The 18,868-nt window shown below is 40.5% G+C and overlaps 3 protein-coding genes across 4 annotated transcripts; 1 reads left to right on the plus strand and 2 right to left on the minus strand.

Moving 5' to 3' along the window:
• Nucleotides 1–6: 6 nt before the first annotated feature.
• LOC108888417 (visinin-like protein 1) lies at nt 7–2,097 on the minus strand. Its single transcript, XM_018684403.2, is given in 4 exon segments — nt 7–322; nt 1,712–1,894; nt 1,897–1,929; nt 2,086–2,097. Coding segments are annotated over 4 exon segments (426 nt in total). The 3' UTR covers nt 7–124.
• Nucleotides 2,098–8,325: 6,228 nt separating this feature from the next.
• On the minus strand, nt 8,326–12,518 carry LOC108888419 (sex comb on midleg-like protein 4). 2 transcript variants are annotated; one of them, XM_018684405.2, is made up of 8 exons: nt 11,986–12,518; nt 10,848–11,084; nt 10,291–10,420; nt 9,904–10,128; nt 9,568–9,729; nt 9,254–9,478; nt 8,889–9,037; nt 8,326–8,794 (listed from the first exon to the last, which is right to left on the minus strand). In XM_018684405.2, exons 1-8 carry the CDS (start codon nt 11,986–11,988, stop codon nt 8,669–8,671), a joined length of 1,257 nt encoding a protein of 418 aa, XP_018539921.1. In that variant the 5' UTR covers nt 11,989–12,518; the 3' UTR covers nt 8,326–8,668. The 2 variants fall into 2 exon arrangements, with proteins under 2 accessions (XP_018539921.1, XP_018539924.1); XM_018684408.2 differs by having other exon boundaries at nt 9,928–10,128; nt 11,986–12,516.
• Nucleotides 12,201–18,828, plus strand: LOC108888418 (AFG1-like ATPase; the record flags this gene model as incomplete). Its single annotated transcript, XM_018684404.1, is given in 16 exon segments — nt 12,201–12,214; nt 13,140–13,354; nt 13,713–13,918; nt 14,932–15,000; nt 15,102–15,198; nt 16,382–16,479; nt 16,481–16,512; nt 16,642–16,672; nt 16,674–16,718; nt 16,720–16,744; nt 17,194–17,252; nt 17,377–17,459; nt 17,557–17,627; nt 17,702–17,761; nt 17,764–17,801; nt 18,688–18,828. Coding segments are annotated over 16 exon segments (1,284 nt in total), but the record flags the coding sequence as incomplete, so codon positions are not given.
• Between the last annotated feature and the right edge of the window lie 40 nt (nt 18,829–18,868).

The raw sequence follows: 18,868 nt of genomic DNA on the forward strand, positions 1-18,868 counted from the left end.
AGCATTGTTTTTTTTTCCTGTGGAAATGGCAGAGAACCTAATGAGACATTAAAACATGTGCTGCTGTCCAGAGTGTGTGGATTACAGACAGAGGGGGGGAGAGAGGAGCGAGCGAGGGGAGGGCTCACTTCTGCATGTCACACTGCAACAGGAGCACGATGGACGGGTCGCTCTTCGCCGCCTCTTTGAACTCCTCCAACGAGATCTGGTCGTCGTTGTTCTTATCCATTTTGCTGAAGATCTTGTCCACCCTCTGCTCTGGTGTCAAACCGTCCTCGTTCATCTTCATCATGATCACAGTGCCCACCATTTTGTAGATAGCCTGTGGGTGAGATGCAGTGAGAAATTAGCTGAGGATTGCGCTTCATTATGTAATCTAGTGAAGCCTACATGTTTCATTTGTTCATGAGGATGTGGATCAGTGGTTTCCAACCAGGAGTGCTTGTACCCCAGAGGTTACTTATGCCAGTTTACCAAGGGTTGTGTAGAAAGCTAAACTATTAATTCAATTAATTCAATTTAACTAAAATTCCACATATTCGTATTATGGAGGAAAATAAACAGCCAACTAGGATTGGAAATGAGTGTGATGCTAATTGTGAATTTACAATAAACTGCCAATCAACCTGAGTTAGCTGCAACATGTCAACACCATATTTGTAGTCAAAGGGGCTAATTATTTTTAGCTAACATTTCCTCAGACAGTTACACCCCTTCAGTTCAGTTCATACCTTGTTGTTTTGTTTTGTGTTTGTGGGGCTGATTAAACTAGCCTAACTTTTAGCGCAGATGTGATCACTCCATCATGATTGAACCAAAATAGTCATGACACATGCACATACAGATGGGCAGGAGCTAGCTAGTTAGCATGCTAACTTCAGTAGAAGAAAAGAAGTGATAGGACAGAAGCAAAAGATTGATATTGGCTGGAGACAGCTCTTGGCGAGTAAAGGAAGGAAATTTAATGCAGAATTCGCAATGTTTCCTCTAGACCGTTAAGTTACCAGCTGTTAATGCTAACATTGACTATGTAGCAATAGCAAAACTTACAAATAGCTCCTTTAAGAGTGTATGAAACATAGCTAGTAACCAAACAGAGAGTTTTTGCTAAAAGTAACGGATAAATAGTTGTTGTTGGCTAAAAGTCGCAAGTAAACAGTTGCTATTTTATCTGGAAATTAATTAACTGTTGAAACTGGCAAAATAGCGAATAAATAGCTAATAATAAGGCTTGTACACACAAATCGTCCAGCTTTTGCCACGCAGTGTAGTAGTACAGATGCAAACTTGGCCAAAGCAACCTAAACACCAGCAATTTAAGATGATTGTAACAATAACCTCTTATATCCAGCTTACTGAGCATACTGAATAGACAGATGGTGTCAATGGAGAGGTACTTGAGAGTACAGCAGACAACAAAGGTTGGGAACACTGATGTAGATGCTTAGGAATGAAGCACACACCACATTTATCACTACGGGAACTGTCAATACGTTCCAGTATCACTGAGACATATCAGGTTTACTATAGTGATTGTGTTTCCAGAAATGGCATAATGCAATTCAATACAACTGCAGTTTTGTCGTTATGAAACTGCGTCTGTACTCAAGGCAATGCAGGTGTGCAGGAGACTGATAACAACAATGAGGGAAAAAAAATCAGAGCCAGTTCCCCTGATGAGCGAGGGCTTAATGACTCGATAATCCCTCACCTCGATTATCTCCAGCATCTCCACTCTGGTGATTTTGCCGTCACCATCCAGGTCATACATGTTGAAGGCCCAGTTGAGTTTCTGCTCAAAGCTGCCACGGGATGTGATGGACAGGGCGCAGATGAACTCTCGGAAATCGATGGTGCCGTCTCCGTTTTTGTCAAAGGTTCTGAAGGCGTGTTGTGTGCAAATTTTGATGCGTCGCCATAAGGGAAGAACTGTAAATGTGGGAGAGATGTGTTCAATAAAAAGGGTGTTGTGACAGCACTTATAGCATCGGTTTTATAGTGGAGAATAGCCGTGGTATGATGAAATGTTCAAAACGATAACTCTGGCTCGTGTAGAAGAGGCAGATCAGAGGATGGGGTTCACACAAACCTTGACATAAAAGCTGCTGGAAACTCCTCCAGATTCAGCCTGCCACTGGGGCAATCTTTCAGGAAGCCTTTGTACCACTGCTTCAGCTCATGTTCATTAAACTCTGTGTTCTTCACCAGATCCTCCATCACCTCTGGAGTCAGCTTGCTGTTCTGCTTTCCCATGGTTCCTGTGGTGCAAGAAACACGTGAATAATGCATTTATCTATGCTTGAGCGATGGCAGGATGAAAATCTCTAGCACAGCTCAGAAAACTACCTTTTTTATATCCACTTCAGTCACGAGGTCAGAGAGTAAATTTCTGTTTTGGTTTTTTTCTACGTATTTATATTTTTGTTGAGGAGGGGAGGGGGGCAAATATTTCCCGGTGCTCGTGTTCTATTTCTGTCCCTTCAGCCTGTTTGTGCCAGTCTGTGGCCCGGGTAGCACTGACCTGGATCATCACTGTCAGAGTCAGATCCAGTTCATCAAATGTTCGATCGCTGCTATCAAGTTACTGCTGCAAACACTGTCCTATAACCTGACAATGACAACAAAGCCTGCGCTTGGTTGTACGAGAGGCACTGCTGCAGTAAACCCAGAGATCTGGGGACGGACAACGTGCAGGAACACACAAAGGGGGCCTTCTATAATCTGGATCAGTTGGGGAATATGGCTTATAACTGACTGGCCTGTAATGTATGTGATGTAGCGTTTAAGCCAATCGTGGGAAATCCTTCGACCAGATCTGCCTGGGTTAGTCTCTTATCCACACTGAGTGCCGGCTGTAGCAATCATGACAACTTGAACAGCCACACCGGAGCAGCCTGTCAGAAGCCCACATTCATGAATTATTGACTCGTGATGTTGTAAATGACATACAGTGGCCAGGAATGCGTCAATTCTCAATACATAATTTAACAAATGAGACAGCAGAGTATAATTTGCATATGTGAACACAGGCCATTGTGAGAACCTTCATCACTTGAGACCAACATATGGTTCACATCTCTGCAGCAGCAGCAGCAGCATGACAGCAGGCTGGTCCAGCTCCACCACCACAGCATGCATTGGCTCAGGCCTTCCCACAACAAACAGCAGAAATGTGTGCTGCAGCTAAAATCACTGCAAACCACAGCCTTTAATGTTCATCCCTGTGTGGCACATCACCACCACCGACCAGCCTGATTGGTAATTACAGCAGCCAATCTTGGGTTTAATCTCTAAAATAGGCTTCGGTGAATGACCTTGAGGAAAACATTTTTTTTTTTTCAGGGGGGAAAGGATGACAAAATGAAACTGTTTCACGGAGCGTTGAGCTGAGAAAACGGCTCGACATCGCGTGTATCTGCGGAGAAAATATCCGCCACATATCGCACAGGCCAACCGGTGTGAACGACTTGTTCTGCCCGATCAGAGGCCAAACAGATGCTGTTTTATTTCACGCTTTGGGCAATGCATCTGAGTTAATGCTATTAAAGCTAACCGCCTCCTGTGAGAGCGGAGGGAGAGACGCTGCTGCTGCTGCTGCTGCTGCATTCCGATGGAAACGACGCAGTGAGAGTATTTTCAGATTAGATCCCACCATCCTGCTCCTAATGACATCTTTTCCGTGAGCACCGGGGCGAGAAGAGATGTCAAAATTTCATAACCAAACAGACCTATTTTTAAAACCACATTACAGCTCCGTCTGTGCCGCCGCAGAGCCACATCAGATGATCATAAAAAAGCCAATTAAATCACACAAATCTTGATGACATTTTCTTAATTCGACAAATGATCCCTCGCTGTCTGATTTCTGTGTAATTTTTTATTTCTGGTTGTTTCCAGGCAAAACGCAGAGGTTTATTTTAAGGGATGCGCAGGTGCCAGTGTGCCAGCCCTCTCTGCTCGATCCCATTCATCCAACAGAAGGAAAAATATGAAAATAATGCGTGACACGTTAACATAAACCATTCACCGCTCGCTGCAGCTATAATGTGAACATCTAACACATGACATGTACATCTCACAGGCAGTCACTCCTTACCTTTTTACAGCCTATATTTGGTGATTCTCTATCGGAATAAATCTGCTCTGGCTTCTGCAAAGTACAGAAAACCCCCTTCCGATGGAAACGTTTGCCCAAAGGGATTATTCTCAACACTGCTCGCCTCCTTAGGAAAAAAAATTACCACCCGCTAATGAAATTTCTGGATTTTCCCGACGTTATTCCAGATGAGGCGCAGCAGGGACCGATCCCACGCCAGTCTTTGGTTTATGCGACTACAGGAGCGCGGCGTCACCCGTGTGCATCACAGCCTGATCATAAGTTCACTGTTGCTCTGCTGCTCCGTTTGGGTTCAGCTGGATCCTGTCACTTTATAACCGGATCCTTCATCGCGATGAGGATGGTCAGCCTGAGATTTCATCAGCAGGAAATAAAACGTGGTGGTGGTGGGGAGGTTGTGGTTTGTTGTTTTTGATTTTTTTCGATTGTGAGATGCGTCAATAAGATAATTCACTAATCAGGAATTTAGAGTCAGTAAACTGAAGGACGAAATATTTCAGTCCAATGGTCATTAACCGTGGCTTTAAGAAGCTTAATGGGATTTCGTGACTAAAACCGAGGCTGGGAAAAACCAACCAGGGGCCCCTGAAAGCCCCATGTTGACTGTGTGCAGGGCACGAGTCACCTCAACCCCACCCCTCAACAGATGTAAACCACACACCAAGAGAAAAATACAATTTAATTATCTTTTTTTTTCATATTTATTCAGTTAACAGCACAACTGTAGGTTTATATTCCCCAGCATGAAAGCATTCATTCTAAAAGCAGCTAATTATTTACCTATTCCCAGAGCTTTCAGCTGTATCCCCCAGTCTTCTTCCAAGGTCATGAATGAATCTTCATGCTCATTTACCGTAGACTCAGTTTCAAAACCAAAACCTTCTAAATCATTGATATGAGTCCAGTTTAATGATATTTTATCAAACTAATTGTGGAGTCAGGTTATAAAATATACACCGAGTCTTAGAGGATAACTGGGTCCAGTTTAGTTGGTGTTTTTTTTTTTTGCTCATTTGTTTGGGAATTTACACTAAAGTCTCGCTTTAGGTTTCGGGTCACAGCTGGGTCCTTTGATAAAAACCTGTCAAAACCTGTAGCCCCCATGTCTCTTTTACTTTGTATTGTGCTCACATGGTGCATAGATTAAATAAGGTTACCACAAGCTAACTATCAGTAGTAGTAGTAGTAGTATTTCAGCACAGGAGAAAAATCTGGTCTTTGTATGAAATATAATGAAGTTTTCATGTATGCTGTCCTCTGTATATTGTACCTGATGGGAACAACAGGACCCAAAAGTATATTTTCCAGGTTAATCTGGCCATGCTGAGGACACGACCTCAGTGTCCTCCATGTTAACTGCGACCTGTGACAAATGGTTTGAGGTGACTGTAAATTTCTTGGGGAAATAACTTGATCTCGCTGGCCTTTGTTGAAAAAGCAAAGCAAGAGTGTGTCATTTTGGGAAATATGCTTTGTTGTGTTCTTGCTGAGTGAGATGAGAAGATCAATACACACTTCAGTGTTTGTAAATATTTAACAAGCAAGATATAAATGGCAGGTGGATATTATTACCTGTCGACGGAGCCAGGCTAGCTGTTTCCAGTCTGTATGTGGCTTCATATTTAACAGACATGAGTGTGATTTTCCTCTGAATGTCTGAGTCAGCAAGACAGTGAATAAGCCCATTTCCCAAAATGCTGAACTATTCCTTTAACACCATCATTGTTGCAGTTGGTTTGTGATTTTTGGTCCAGAAATGACTAAAATAATACCATAATTTAATCTTGTCAACAACTTGACTCAATCCTGGTGATGATATAGGCCAAAGACCCAAATCAGCACTGGACAAGTTCCCAATAAGTTTATTTTTAGGAAGACTTTTGCTGTTAGGTGTGAATTTGACCACAGGTACATTGAAAGTATGAAACCTGTGGTATTCTCTCAGTATGCTAATCTGCTGTAAAGAAGAAAAAACGCCCCTCATTTTTCCGGGGAGCCTCTGGGAGCCCTGCAAGGACCCCCGGAGAGGTCCCTGGACACCAGTTTGGGAACCACAGATATAGGTCACCTTTGTTAAATCATGTGTAGAAGCACAGATGAGGCTCCCAGCCAAAATAATTCTCAGTTGTGAGGACCCAAATCCAAATCTGGATCCATTTAGGCTTCTAAACGAGTGATAATCTTTGCTCAGCAAGCCGAAGAAACCGGCTCTTTCAGTAAAGCACTGAAATAAAAAAGCCTGTCTCACACACAAAGCTCTGATTACTTGATTTCTTAATTTAATACTCACATACGGTACAGTATACACATAAGATTTCCTTTACATCTCACAAACACAAAAGCAAACAGTTAAATACATAGATAACTTTTAGCACCAGCATAGAGTACTGATCCACTCAGCTTTCTCTAAAACTCTTATTCATAGTGATTTTCAAAATAAAACACCTTAGCTTGATCTCACTAGGCATGGCTTACATGTAATATCTTTACAGCAGCATTCACTTACAAAGGTTAATTGATTAAAAAAGGATGCATACTGTACACCAAAAGTGGTATACAAAAGCAATACTATATTATATACCCATTTACATGGCCGTTTTAGGTTTTCTTAGTGTAACATTTACGTGTTTTATGTGTTTTGACAACTTCTGTATCAACACTGATGCTTGATAAAAACATAGAAACATATGAAATAAAAAAACGTTCTTATGAGTATACATGAAGAGCCTATGGAGATAATTGGCATGTAACAATCTTGCATATTGAAACATAAATATATCACGTTCACGATGCTCTCATTTTTCTTTATATATAGTAACAAGAGAGCTACTGTCATTCTATGTTATGTTTGTTTAGGTTATACTGTTTTTTAATATTAAAATTATAATAAAAAAGAATGACAAATCCAATGGGAACATTACTTTTTTTCCTTACACAGTAATGTGAAAAAATAGTATCAAAATGATCCTCTAAATCTCTCAATCAAAAAGCAATGTAGTATTTAATGCACCATTTTTCAGTACAGTTATAGATATGTTTTCAGCTTGGTAAACACAAGTAAACAAGATCCTATAGTGAGATTTGACAAAGTGAAAGTAGTCTTAAGGTATAAAGTGTTTTCTGTTATACATTTCTTGTCAGATGATGAATACATATATGCTGTATATATATATAATGAAATCTGCATGCAGCCAACAGTTGTGCTGCTCATGGAGGTTTGTGAGACAAAACGTTTTCTTACACTGGCCCTCTTTTACTGATTACATTTATGTTAATGTTTGTATATGGTGAATGCATTCCACAATCTGAAGATTTCTAGTCCAAAATCTGTGCCAAAAGTAGAGCAAGTAAGTTAAAGATGAGAGAGAGAAGGAGAGGCAGAGAGAGAGAGGGGTGGATTTGTAATTATCACTACATGACATCATGGAAATCTTCAAAAAAAATCTGTATCAGGATCCAACTGCAGCTCTCAAGTCTGTGGATCCCAGGTACACAAGCCAATGGGAAAAGAGTCGGGTCCCCACTTCCTTTAGGGTGCCCAGAAGTGAGGGGTGTCACTTTTCTTTTTATCCCCCTCTTTAAATGCTTTTCCACTTTAAAGCACCTAAAATCAATATAATAACAACCTATCGAATGATAGCTTGAAATTGCTCAAAGTGATGAACTTTGGACTCTCCAGAGCACAACGTTACTGTTTTTGTTGACTCTCACTGCTCTTTTAGCCTTGCTTTTGGCCACATGAGGCATCTGTTTTCAGCAAAACCTCTATAAAAACCCATTGCACACTACCTGCTCAGCACAAAACAGCAGACAGACACCGTTAAAGACTAGCTGCTAGCAGCTAAAGAGCAATATATTTTAAAAAATGACCAAACGAGAGTTAAACGAGAGTCAAAATTCTCTGTGATTCAGAAACATGACTCCAAATGAATCATAATGTTGTTGCTCCATAACTGCTGGATGTGTAAATAAGTAACTGTTTGCTAATAAGTCTCCATATCAACTTTAAAGGATGCTGATATGTCAGTGTGGTGTTCACAATGTGTTTCAGCTGCCCCCTAGTGGCCAAAAAATGTGTTACTGCAGCTTTAAGTAATGTTCACATAATGTTTTTTGTAGAGTTAAAAAAACAACCATGTTTCTTGTGTTAGTTGGGAATAATATATTAAAAATTCAGCCTGGTTGTTGTCACATAAAATGCTGGAGAAAACAACATTCATATTAGCCCTATCGTATCACCACTGATATCAGCGTTAAGTTCAATCCTGTTCTTACTCTGCTCCTATTATTCATAATTTTGTTAGTTTACAATCGTCTTCATAAAAGACGGTCTTCTTGGGCTTTCTTGGATTTTACATTAACTGTAAAAATAGCAGCCTTTTTGCTTTTACACGTTTGTGGCAGAAAAGGAAGTGACACCTGCTTCTGAGGACCCCAAAGAAAGTGGCTCACCTCACGCCCGGAGACCCAACACCTGGGCTCCCCAGACGTAATCCTACTCAGATGTACTCTTGGATTCAAGAAGGGGGGAGACATAATCGTGGAAGGTTTTCAGAACTTAGTCTGCTTTAGTTTGTCGATGTGGTAGCAAAGCTTCAAGGCTGGTCCCAGCTTCAGTCCCAGGTACTTCATGATCATGTCGCTCTTTAGGAGTAACAAGGCATTTCCATCGATCTCCTGAGAGAAGAAGAAGAAGTTGGTCTCAAATTAGAGATGATTTCAACTGGATTATTCAGTCTGGCAAATTAAATCGAGAGCACACTGGACTTACATGTTTTCTAAAGACGTCCGCATGTGGGCCAAGAGCCTGGGGGTCTGCATCCCTGATGAACCAGACAACGTCTTCCACAGACCAGGTGGATGGGTCCTTATTGGGTGGAGCTTTGGACTCCTGGGACTCTGGAGACACATTATAACCTCCTGGGAGGACAGAGGAAAGGAACAAGCTTTACTTTTCTACCTCAATCTTGGTTTTCCAAGAAGGGTTGAATTCAGGGCAACTGGATTTTCTTGTACATACGTGAAGACGTCTCACCTCTCAACCAAGTCCAGTTACCCTCGATTCAACCCTTATTGGATAATCAAGACCTGAATAACTGAGAATATTCTTGGTTTTGTTGTACTGTGACTTCTCACCTGTCCTGTTGCTCTCTGGAAACGTGTTTGGGCTGGTGGACGACTGCCTGCACATGCTCATGGAGGCCGAGCCGTTGGGGAACTGCTGTGACGAGCGAAACCCGTAGGAGGGCTTTGGCGAGTAGGACGAGCTTATGGAGCTGAAAGCAGAGTCACCAGGGTCCACGGAGTAGCGCTTGCCGTCCGACTGGTCTAAATGGTAGTCCTCAGCCATGGACGTTTCAGCTGAAGACAAGATTTGAGTCAAAATGAGCTGGAAAAAATTTGTTTATGTCAGCACAGCATCTTCTATTCAAGTCACAATTTACAAGTACCATCTGACTGGTAGGAGCCACCACTGTGCTGGGTAATGGGCTGATCACTGAAGAGGTTTTCACAGTGCAAGCTGCGACAGAGTTTCTTCAGGAAACGAAGCACATAGTCGATGCTGTTCACCACGGGGAGGCTCAGAAGGTGCTGCTTCCCATCAAATGTGGCTGCAAGAGGGAAGCAGGGAGAAACCACTTGAAACAACAGCTCAGCTCAGATACACTTTCTTACAAACTAGGTCATAAACTTTTACTAATTGTAGTTTTTTTTCTCAGTTTCACCTCAGGTTATAAAGTGGTAAGAAATTTATTGAAGGGTATTAAGCAAACAGAAAACAACACCTGAGGGGGGTCTCTGTACAACACCTGATATTTTTTCTCCCCCGTAGCCTTGTGTGAGAAGAGTGAACACCGTTTTCTGTTGGAAGGCGCTGTCGATGCAGCCTTGGACGGCCTGCTGCAACACCACGGAGGGCCTGTCGGGTCCAAAGTGATCAGGGAGCTGCTGGATCTTCTTCCTGTCCAGGTTGGGGCCTGTGTTGGCCTGCTTGTTGATGTAGATACAGACTAATAGAGAGAAAAATACAGTGGAGATAGAAAAGAAACTGAACCTTAATTATCTTTTGTACTGATTTATTTGATCTTTTAGTGTCTTTAAAACAAATCCAGACTGGATTTTAAAGCGAAAAAAAGTCAGTTAATGCCTCTTCAAACTGTTTTGTGTCTCACCTGTGAGCACCTGGGGCGTGGCAGAGTGGGGGATGGTGGCAGCATCCTGAGGAATGGAGCTCATATCAGGCTCAGGGGTGCTGCTGGGTGGAGAAATAGCCAACGGTGTCATCACCATCCTGGGTTTGAGCTGCAGAGAGAGAAAAATGTGTTTTGCATTCCTGTGTTTATTTCTGGCTTATCGTTTATTTGCAGATGCTAAATGATGTAGGGAGGAGGATGGTAGAATAATCAGGATGTATAATGTATGTATGTATAAAGCTGTAGTTTTTATGCTACAGATGATGAGTTTTGTGTGTATTTATGAATAGAGAACATAGATATTTATAACAAATGACTTCCCCTTTAAATGTTTCCATAGTATTTGACTACAGGAGAACAAAGCCTCACAGATGTTAAGACTCTCTCTGTTACACTGGGGTCCCACAAAATCTGAAGGGCATGGAGCCTGTGTGTCTGTGGCTTTCTGTGTACACATGCATTTTTAAACACACTGCATCCCCACACCACATCTCACCACCCCTCTGTCTCCCCCCACCCTCCATAATCTGGCTGACCTTGAAGCCCGGCTTTCTCCCCCTCTTCTTTGGCACTTTGAGTGGAGGGAGCGATTCCGGGTAACGGTTAGGAAAATCCATCTTGGCGACATTGCGGAGCGGGGGTCTCCCTCTCTTCCTGCCCGGTATCTTCCCCGACTGGCTGGGGATGAAGGAGGGAGCCACTGCAGCTGATTGCATTTCACTGTTGTTGCCGTCTGATTTCTGTGCCGTTGCTGCAGGTACACTCATTTGGAGCTGGAGACAAAGGAAACAACCGTTGAGCTCAGGCCACAGAAACGCATCAAAACATGCACTTTACTCACACATTAATCCTCCTCCTCCTCAGCAGCTATACATATTACAGAGAGCAGCATTAGCATCAATTACGAGCAGACACAGAGGAGGCAGAATGGCTTGTACAAACAGCAACATCCAACACTAACAGACTGCAGAAGACTCAGCTGAGCAATGTGGTGAGAGGAGCAGAATTTAGCAGAGCACCATAATAATCAAACAACAAAAAAGGCAGCCATGCAAGAGCAATGGAGGAAACAGCACCTCCATCCTGCACTGATAACACACCAATAAACCTGAGAGAGAGGGGGGGGAGAGGGAGAGGGAGAGAGAGGGAGGGGGGTGTCTATTACCTGCTATCTTCTATTGTGAAAGCCCAAGAGCCAAGCCCTTTAGTCTTAAATCCCAGGAGCCTAAAGGTGACTATAAAGCTAAATCCCTCACAATGCAGGGAAAGCCATCTTGCTCTTTCTGTCTGTGGCTTTTTTCCTCGTCCCCCTTTTTGGTTAACACACTGCTGCCGCTGCTGCTGCTGCTGCTGCTGCTCCTCGGCACACAGGCTGCAGACATCTCATTAGACTAATGCATTCAGCAGTGGCAGAGGGAGGGGGAAATTGACTTCACCATGGCTACCCAGCTATGAATTACCATTACGATGACAGCTTCCACCCTAATCTTTAAAAAAGAAGAAGAAGAAGCTGCAAAGAAAAGAAACATGTGGCACATCCTCCATGCAGCAGCAGCAGCAGCTAACCAGACTGAAGAAGCTGCGATTTATAACACTAAAAATGATCTTGTTTTAAGCAGATTTGTCATAGGATACAGAATGTAAACAAACAATAACCGGTCAGAAGGCACTCACCATCCAAAACAGATGTGGAGATGTGGAGTATCCCTACGCTCCGTGCTGTATTTCCTTTATTTTTCCTGCTTCCAATAGCAGAGCACGGATCTCAGAGCAAGGCGGATTCCACTGTAATACTGTATATATCTGTGTGTGTCTGTGTGTGTGTGTGTGTGTGTGCCCGAAAGAGAGAGAGAGAGAGAGAAGGGGGGTGGAGGGGGTCCTCTGTTGTCATGGCAACAAGCCTGTAAGCCTTGTAACACCCTGACTGTTGTCTGCCATGTTTTGTCTGCAGCTCCAGCTCAGTGCTGTGGAGGTATAATTGGACTGAGGACAGAGTTTCTGCTATTCGTTATAATGAGAATATTCATAGGAAAATATGAAAATAGAAATGTTATTTTCCCCTTTTTCTGTTGTGGGTACACAGTGGTGTTATTATACATTATTCTCACATTTTTATAGTTTAATTTTTGTCATTTTTTAAAGCAATAATGCCAAACATTTGGTTCCAGCATCTTGCATGTGAGGAGTTTCTGCTTTTCTTTGTCAGACGTGATATTAGAAAATTAGAATTTTGATTGTTAATCAGACAAAACAAAACATCTGAGTTGTGGCAAATTCTAATAGGCCTTCTTCAAGATATTAATTGATTAATCAACAAAATGATATAGATAAAAGGGATAATTGATAAAATAAATCTTGGTCCCAATTAATCATATTTTTGCACCATGCTCACACTACACCTGTATTGTAGTTTATACAATAAATGATTAATCCAGTTAAATAAATGTCAGATGAATCGATAATGAGAACAGTCATTATTTGCAGCCCTGGATATATTACTCATTATTGCTGCTTCCTTTACTCCTCACCTTGTGTCTCAATTTCTTTTTATGTGCAATGTAAAGCACTCTGAAATGCTTTGTTGTTGACAGATATTGGATTGTTGTAGAATAGAATAAACTTACCTGGCTTTGTTTCTATCATCATAATTTCAAGCCATTATTATTATTATTATTATTATTATTATTATTGTTATTATTATTATTACTACTACCAAACTGCTGATTATAATGCTATCACAACACTGTGTGTATTCGTGATATTATTATAACATTTCTTCATTCACATGTTGTTTTCCAAAAAGAGAAATAATAAAATCCAATATGTAGAACTGAGACAAATGTCGCCCCCTGCTGGCTGACGTTTGTCTGTTTTGTCTTTGTCAATAAAGTTACGTTGACGCAATTTGAAAGCAAGATGGCGGTGCGCGTGCCGCTGTCTTTAAAAATGTCACCCTCAGCGTTACTGGGCTTCAAGTGTCTTTTTACGGAGCAATATTCTTCCAAAAAGCTGCTAAAGTCTTTAACGGAGCTCTGCAGACGAGGTGAGACGAGTTTTTGTTGAGTCGCTGTGACGGTTAAAGCGTTAAAACGGTTTTTCCGGTGGTATAAACAGACTAAAAGTCAACCTAGCGGTACTTTTAAGTTAGCTAGTTCAAACACACTCCCAATAAATCTAGCTTGGTCATAATTATTTGACCCGTTTTACTATCTCAACTTGCTGTTTTCATGAGGATTATCCTGTCCTGTCAGCTGTCAGACCAGTTGTCCCCTGCTAACCTTTGGTCTTCGTCCACAAGGGCGACATTATTGTAACTTTCCGCATCGATTTGCGAACATTTCAGGAGTAAAGAGTCGAGCTCAGCTCCCCACTACTCTCTGTGTTTATTGTAATTTACAAAGGTTACTCCGTGAAAGCTCAGCAGGCGGTGGAGGAGGGTGGTGTGAACGTCGCCGGGTTCAGCGGCCCTCTGGATCACTACAGCAGGCTGATCAGAGACGGAACACTGCGGGAGGACGAGCATCAGAAAGCGGTGCTACAGAAACTGGACGAGCTGCACAAAACACTCAAAGGATACAGCAACACACCGACATCCATATTCTCCAAGGTAGAGAGAAACGCCCGGTGATTACTGATGTTCTCATGCTTTTATTCATAAGCCATTAATTATCTGAAATAATGTCAATTTTTGAAGTGGAAGTAAGTAAACACAGCCCCTGTAGCAAACAAACATTACAAACAAGCCTCTCTTTAAATGTTAATGTGCAGTCAACTTCCAAATAAGGAGAATAAATGTAATGTACAAATGTAGTAACCCTGCTTTTGGCAGATGTCACATCTTGCAAGCGCTTTTTGCAGCTACGAGTCTTTATTCCTGGTTCATTAATTTTCACCCACTCTTACTGCAGATCTTTTTCTTTGTACTGCACACACACAGCGTGTTTAAGAGCTACCCACAGATTTTCAGTGATGTGGGGGTCTTTTTCAGTTTCACTTTGTTGACAGACTTCAGGACATTTGCATCCAGAATTTGCTGGTGTTTAGTGGAAACCATCATTTCCTCTATCCATGCAATGTTTCCTGTGTCACTTGCTGCTGCACAGCCTCAGAGAATAATATTTCCATCCTCATGCTTAACAGCAGGCAAAGCTGAGTTTTGCATAGAACTGTTTCTGCAGGTATTTGATTAAAATTTGTGTTTTGAAAAATTGGACTAGTAACAAGTGTAACAAGTGGCCTCATATATACAAATCCCATTTAAATCTCATGTCACAGTGAAGGGTCACCATGCTGACTCTTATTTAACTCTGTTTAAAACCACAAAATGTCCAACTAGAGTTAAACTGCTTCATATTTAAGTAGTTCTTATACATGCATATTAAAGGTTCCATGTCTATCACCCACCACCAGTCTGTGTTATATGTAAATGCAGGCTTATCATCTTTGTAGGTGGTTTCAGGAGTATTTTTAAAAAAATGAATCATGTACTCTTACACTTTTTGCTCTTGTTTTGTTACCCATTAGCACCTGTTTTTTTTTTTGTTTGTTTGTTTTTTTAAATTAATTACTCATTCATATTTTATTGCTGTTTAATTTTTTCTCTCTCCTCACATCTTTCAGTTCTTCACAAAACCCAAAGCTCCAAAAGGCTACTACATTTACGGTGATGTTGGTAAGGAACACAGAGTTGTAAAATCTAAATCTAGTTTGTCTAATTTCTGATAACTTGTGTATTTTTGTGGCTTAATTCGTTCTTGACTCACATGGTCTTTTCATTGTTTCAGGTACAGGGAAAAACTATGGTCATGGACATGTTTTATTCATATGCGGAGACTGAGAAGAAAAAGAGGGTTCATTTCCACGGCTTTATGTTGGATGTGCATAAAAGTGAGTATACATCATTTCCAGAGGCAGCACAGTGTCACAGATGTGAAGCCCTTTCACAGTTGAGCAGTGTTTCAGGTAGTAGCGTAGCCAACTCTGTGCATTGTTGCCTTTTTTTTTTTTGACTTTTTCTGCTCCCAACAGCCACTAGGGGGCAGATAAATCAGCTTTGAAAGGGTTTTGTTCCAAAAGGTGGAATTTGTGCTTCAAGCTGTAAAAGCTGGTTACTGCAGTGGAAAGAAAACATCAAAGATGTATTTCCTTATATTTGGTACAAAATAGATGTAAAAAATGGCAGTTTGTTAAAAATGTAGTTCTTGTGTTTTTGCTTGAAAAGCATCTTTATTCTTGTCAATGTTTATCTTTTTTTCAAAGTAGTATTAACATTAACAAGGTTGAGACAAATCCATCTGACATCACTGCCTCTGTAAAAAAAAAAAAAAAAATGTAAACAATTTTACATCGGCAATTCATTTGTCTTTGAGGTGCTACCACCAGAGGGTGACACTGTCTCTTGTCCTACTCATTAAGTCAACTCATTAAATCACCTGTCAATAGTTACAGACAATCCACTGAATCAGCAGCTCTGTGCAGGGCTGTTTGCATCTGTGACACTGTGCATCCTTTAAACTGTGTGTGTTCAAAAATGATGACAACACGTCACAGTAGTGGTGTAATTTAGTTGTATTTCATGTTAATGTCCAATGTCTTGTTTCAATACAGCTGCTGAAATAAGCGCTTCACTACATGCTATATTCAAAGTCTGTAGAACAACGCAGCACTGTGGTTGCTGAACTGAGCTTATGCTTCCTGTTTAGTCACCACATTTCAGTTTTGTTACATTTAAAGCACTGCATATGTGTTGTGTTATATATGTATACTGCTGACAAAGCACAAACAGGTTGTGTGAAACTATTCTGTCTCTTCCACATCTCAAGTCAAAAATAACTATAATCAGAAATACACAGCAAATATAATTCTACTGTGCTAAAAATGCATAAATGAATTCGTAAACTTTACGTGTGAACTCTTAGATCCAAAAAAGGAGTAGAAATTGTGCATTTACTGACAGTGGAGGTTTGTGTTTTCCTGTTAGTTTTACCTTCAGCTCACTGGTTTTCAGCTCCTGTATTTGTCTGTGTTCATTTGTATTTATAAACTGTAGAACTACACACTTGGTTTTCAGGGATCCATCGGCTAAAGCAGAGTATGCCAAAGAGAAAAGCAGGGAAAATGGCCAAATCCTACGACCCCATTGCTCCAGTAGCTGAGGAGATCAGTGAAGGAGGCTTGTCTTCTGTGCTTTGATGAGTTTCAGTAATGATCTCTCAGTGTTTTCTACATAACACAGTGATGGAGTCCTTTTTTTTTTTTTAAAGGGAGTCTGGTTTGTCTGTACATTTTTGGCTGTAATCAAAGTTGATTAATTTCTATCATATATTTCAGGTCACTGATATCGCTGGATGCCATGATTCTCAAAGCAGCTTTTTGAAAATCTGTTTCTGAACGGAGTCGTTGTCGTTGGCCACTTCTAATCGTCCTCCTGAAGGTAAAGAGCAAGTGTCATAATACCAGTCTAATATTATATATTTAAAACTTGCATGCCTTTGTTCTACATAAAAAAACACATTAAAACGTTTTTGTGGTTTTGTAAAATGAATTAAAGGTTGTGAGTATTTAGTCCTATTCAAGTTGAATCCATATTCCTTCAAATATGATCAGATTTTTTACAGTTATCTGTGATTTAAAATGTAACACATACTGTATAAACCACATGACTCTACACATGATAGAGTCAGTTTCATCAAATTAAAGTCATAGTGGGGTACTGCAAATTTCTGACATGGAAAAATTTAAGTTAATCTGTTACTACCTAAGACTGCATCGCCACAGAATCTGTCAGCGGTCAAGACATTAACACTTTTTAAAGCAATAAAGAGATTTAACAAACCATTTCAAGTAAATGTAAATAAAATCTTATTTGTCATCTTCCCTCAGACTTGTATAAAAATGGGCTACAGAGAGTCAACTTTGTGCCTTTTATTGCCGTGTTACAGGTAAGAATGTGTTATTTTTCACTGAGAATCAAGTAATTCAGTTGCTGGTTGTCACAGGCATATTGAATCTCTTTTTTAACTTTTTAAAGGCTCCTGTTTTTAATCATTTGTCTCTTGCGTGCAGAAATATTGCCAAACACTTCGTCTGGATTCTGGGATAGATTACCGCAAGAGGAACAGACCCTCTGCTGGAAAACTCTACTTTCTGTAAGAAATTCCTCTTGTAAAACATTCACTAAAAACAGTTTGATCTGCTGGTTTTATGTTTTTTGTATTTAATGTTTCCCTGTTACATTTCTTGTAGCTCCAGTGAGCCTGATGCAGAGGCGACACTGGACAAGATGTTTGATGAGCTGGCTTTTAAGCAGAATGACAGTAAGTTGACTTTCAAATGATGTCTGACTTAATTCTTTTTTTTTCTGTATTTACCATATTACATTTCCTCACAGTAACACGACCAAGAGTTATGAATGTTCACAACAGAAAAGTCCGTCTGAACAAAGCTTGTGGACCATAGCAGACTGTACATTTGAGGAGCTGTGTGACAGAGTAAGTCTTTTTAAAAAACATAACTGTTATAAAACTCCCTCTGTACATCAGTATTGACTTCTATCTTGGATTATTTGGCCTTTTAGTGTATACATACTTTTAAAATGTGTTGATTTTTTCTTGGTTTTGCATTCTTTTTAGTAGAAATCAGGTTTTTGCTTACGTTGCTGTCAGTGTTCAGGATGTTATTGTTGTGTTGAATCAAAAACAAATTAAAAAAAAGCATTTTAAAAGATTTTAAAAAGCACAAGCAGTTTCCAGAGGAATTTCAGGTTGCGTTTGAAAACTTACAAATGTGTGAATCTTTAGGTTTGCAATATAATTGGATTTCTCCATATTGTTGACACAGTCCAGCTATAATAACCCTTATAAAGTCATCATAAACTCTAAAGTTAAAAAAGTCTTTGTATTGTAAGATCTAAATCCTCACTATATAACAGTGTCATATACATTGTATTTCTTATGCACTGCTGGAAAGCTTCGTTGAAGCTACAATATCGTCATATTGCATAAAATATTGAAATACCAAATTTCCACTGCCTCACCATCATATTAAATCAGTTTATAAAGCCTTCCCTGCTGTTTAGCCTCAGCCTATTTGGTGTCTTTTGAAACACTGGGAACTCAACCAGAATTTAAAGTTCAACAGGTTTGAACAGTTCTTGTTGTGTTGTGTTTTCAGTGATTGACTCACTAGTGTCTCTGTAGGGGCTGAGGCAAACCAAAGAAATCAGAGGAGTTGCTGTGTGACAGTGACAGATGTCAGACAAAAACTAACAGCAACTTAAACTAGAAGTAATCTGAAATCAGAAATCCTGCTTTTTGAGATCTAAATAAATAGCAGCTGTTATATTTTGACGTCCATTTTTGAATGTAAATGTTTCAGCCTTTAGGGGCCAGTGACTACCTGGAGATATCCAGGCTGTTTGACACCGTCTTTATTCGACACATTCCTCTGCTCACGCTGAACAAGAAAACTCAAGCCAGGCGGCTCATAACGCTCGTGGATGCCCTCTACGACCATAAGGTACACTGCACTTATTTCCTTGCTCATTTAAAAAGAAAAT

The sequence above is a fragment of the Lates calcarifer genome, unplaced genomic scaffold (assembly GCF_001640805.2).
Source record: "Lates calcarifer isolate ASB-BC8 unplaced genomic scaffold, TLL_Latcal_v3 _unitig_1350_quiver_2866, whole genome shotgun sequence".
In the NCBI taxonomy this organism is placed as follows: Eukaryota; Metazoa; Chordata; class Actinopteri; family Centropomidae; genus Lates; species Lates calcarifer.

What these genes read in the sequence shown, in the direction of transcription:
- LOC108888419 (XM_018684405.2), bottom strand. An exon ending in TGGCTCCTACCAGTCAGATG is followed by an intron (nt 9,479 to 9,567) that starts GTACTTGTAAAT and finishes TCTTGTCTTCAG; the next exon opens with CTGAAACGTCCATGGCTGAG. An exon ending in CGGACGTCTTTAGAAAACAT is followed by an intron (nt 8,795 to 8,888) that starts GTAAGTCCAGTG and finishes TTCTTCTCTCAG; the next exon opens with GAGATCGATGGAAATGCCTT.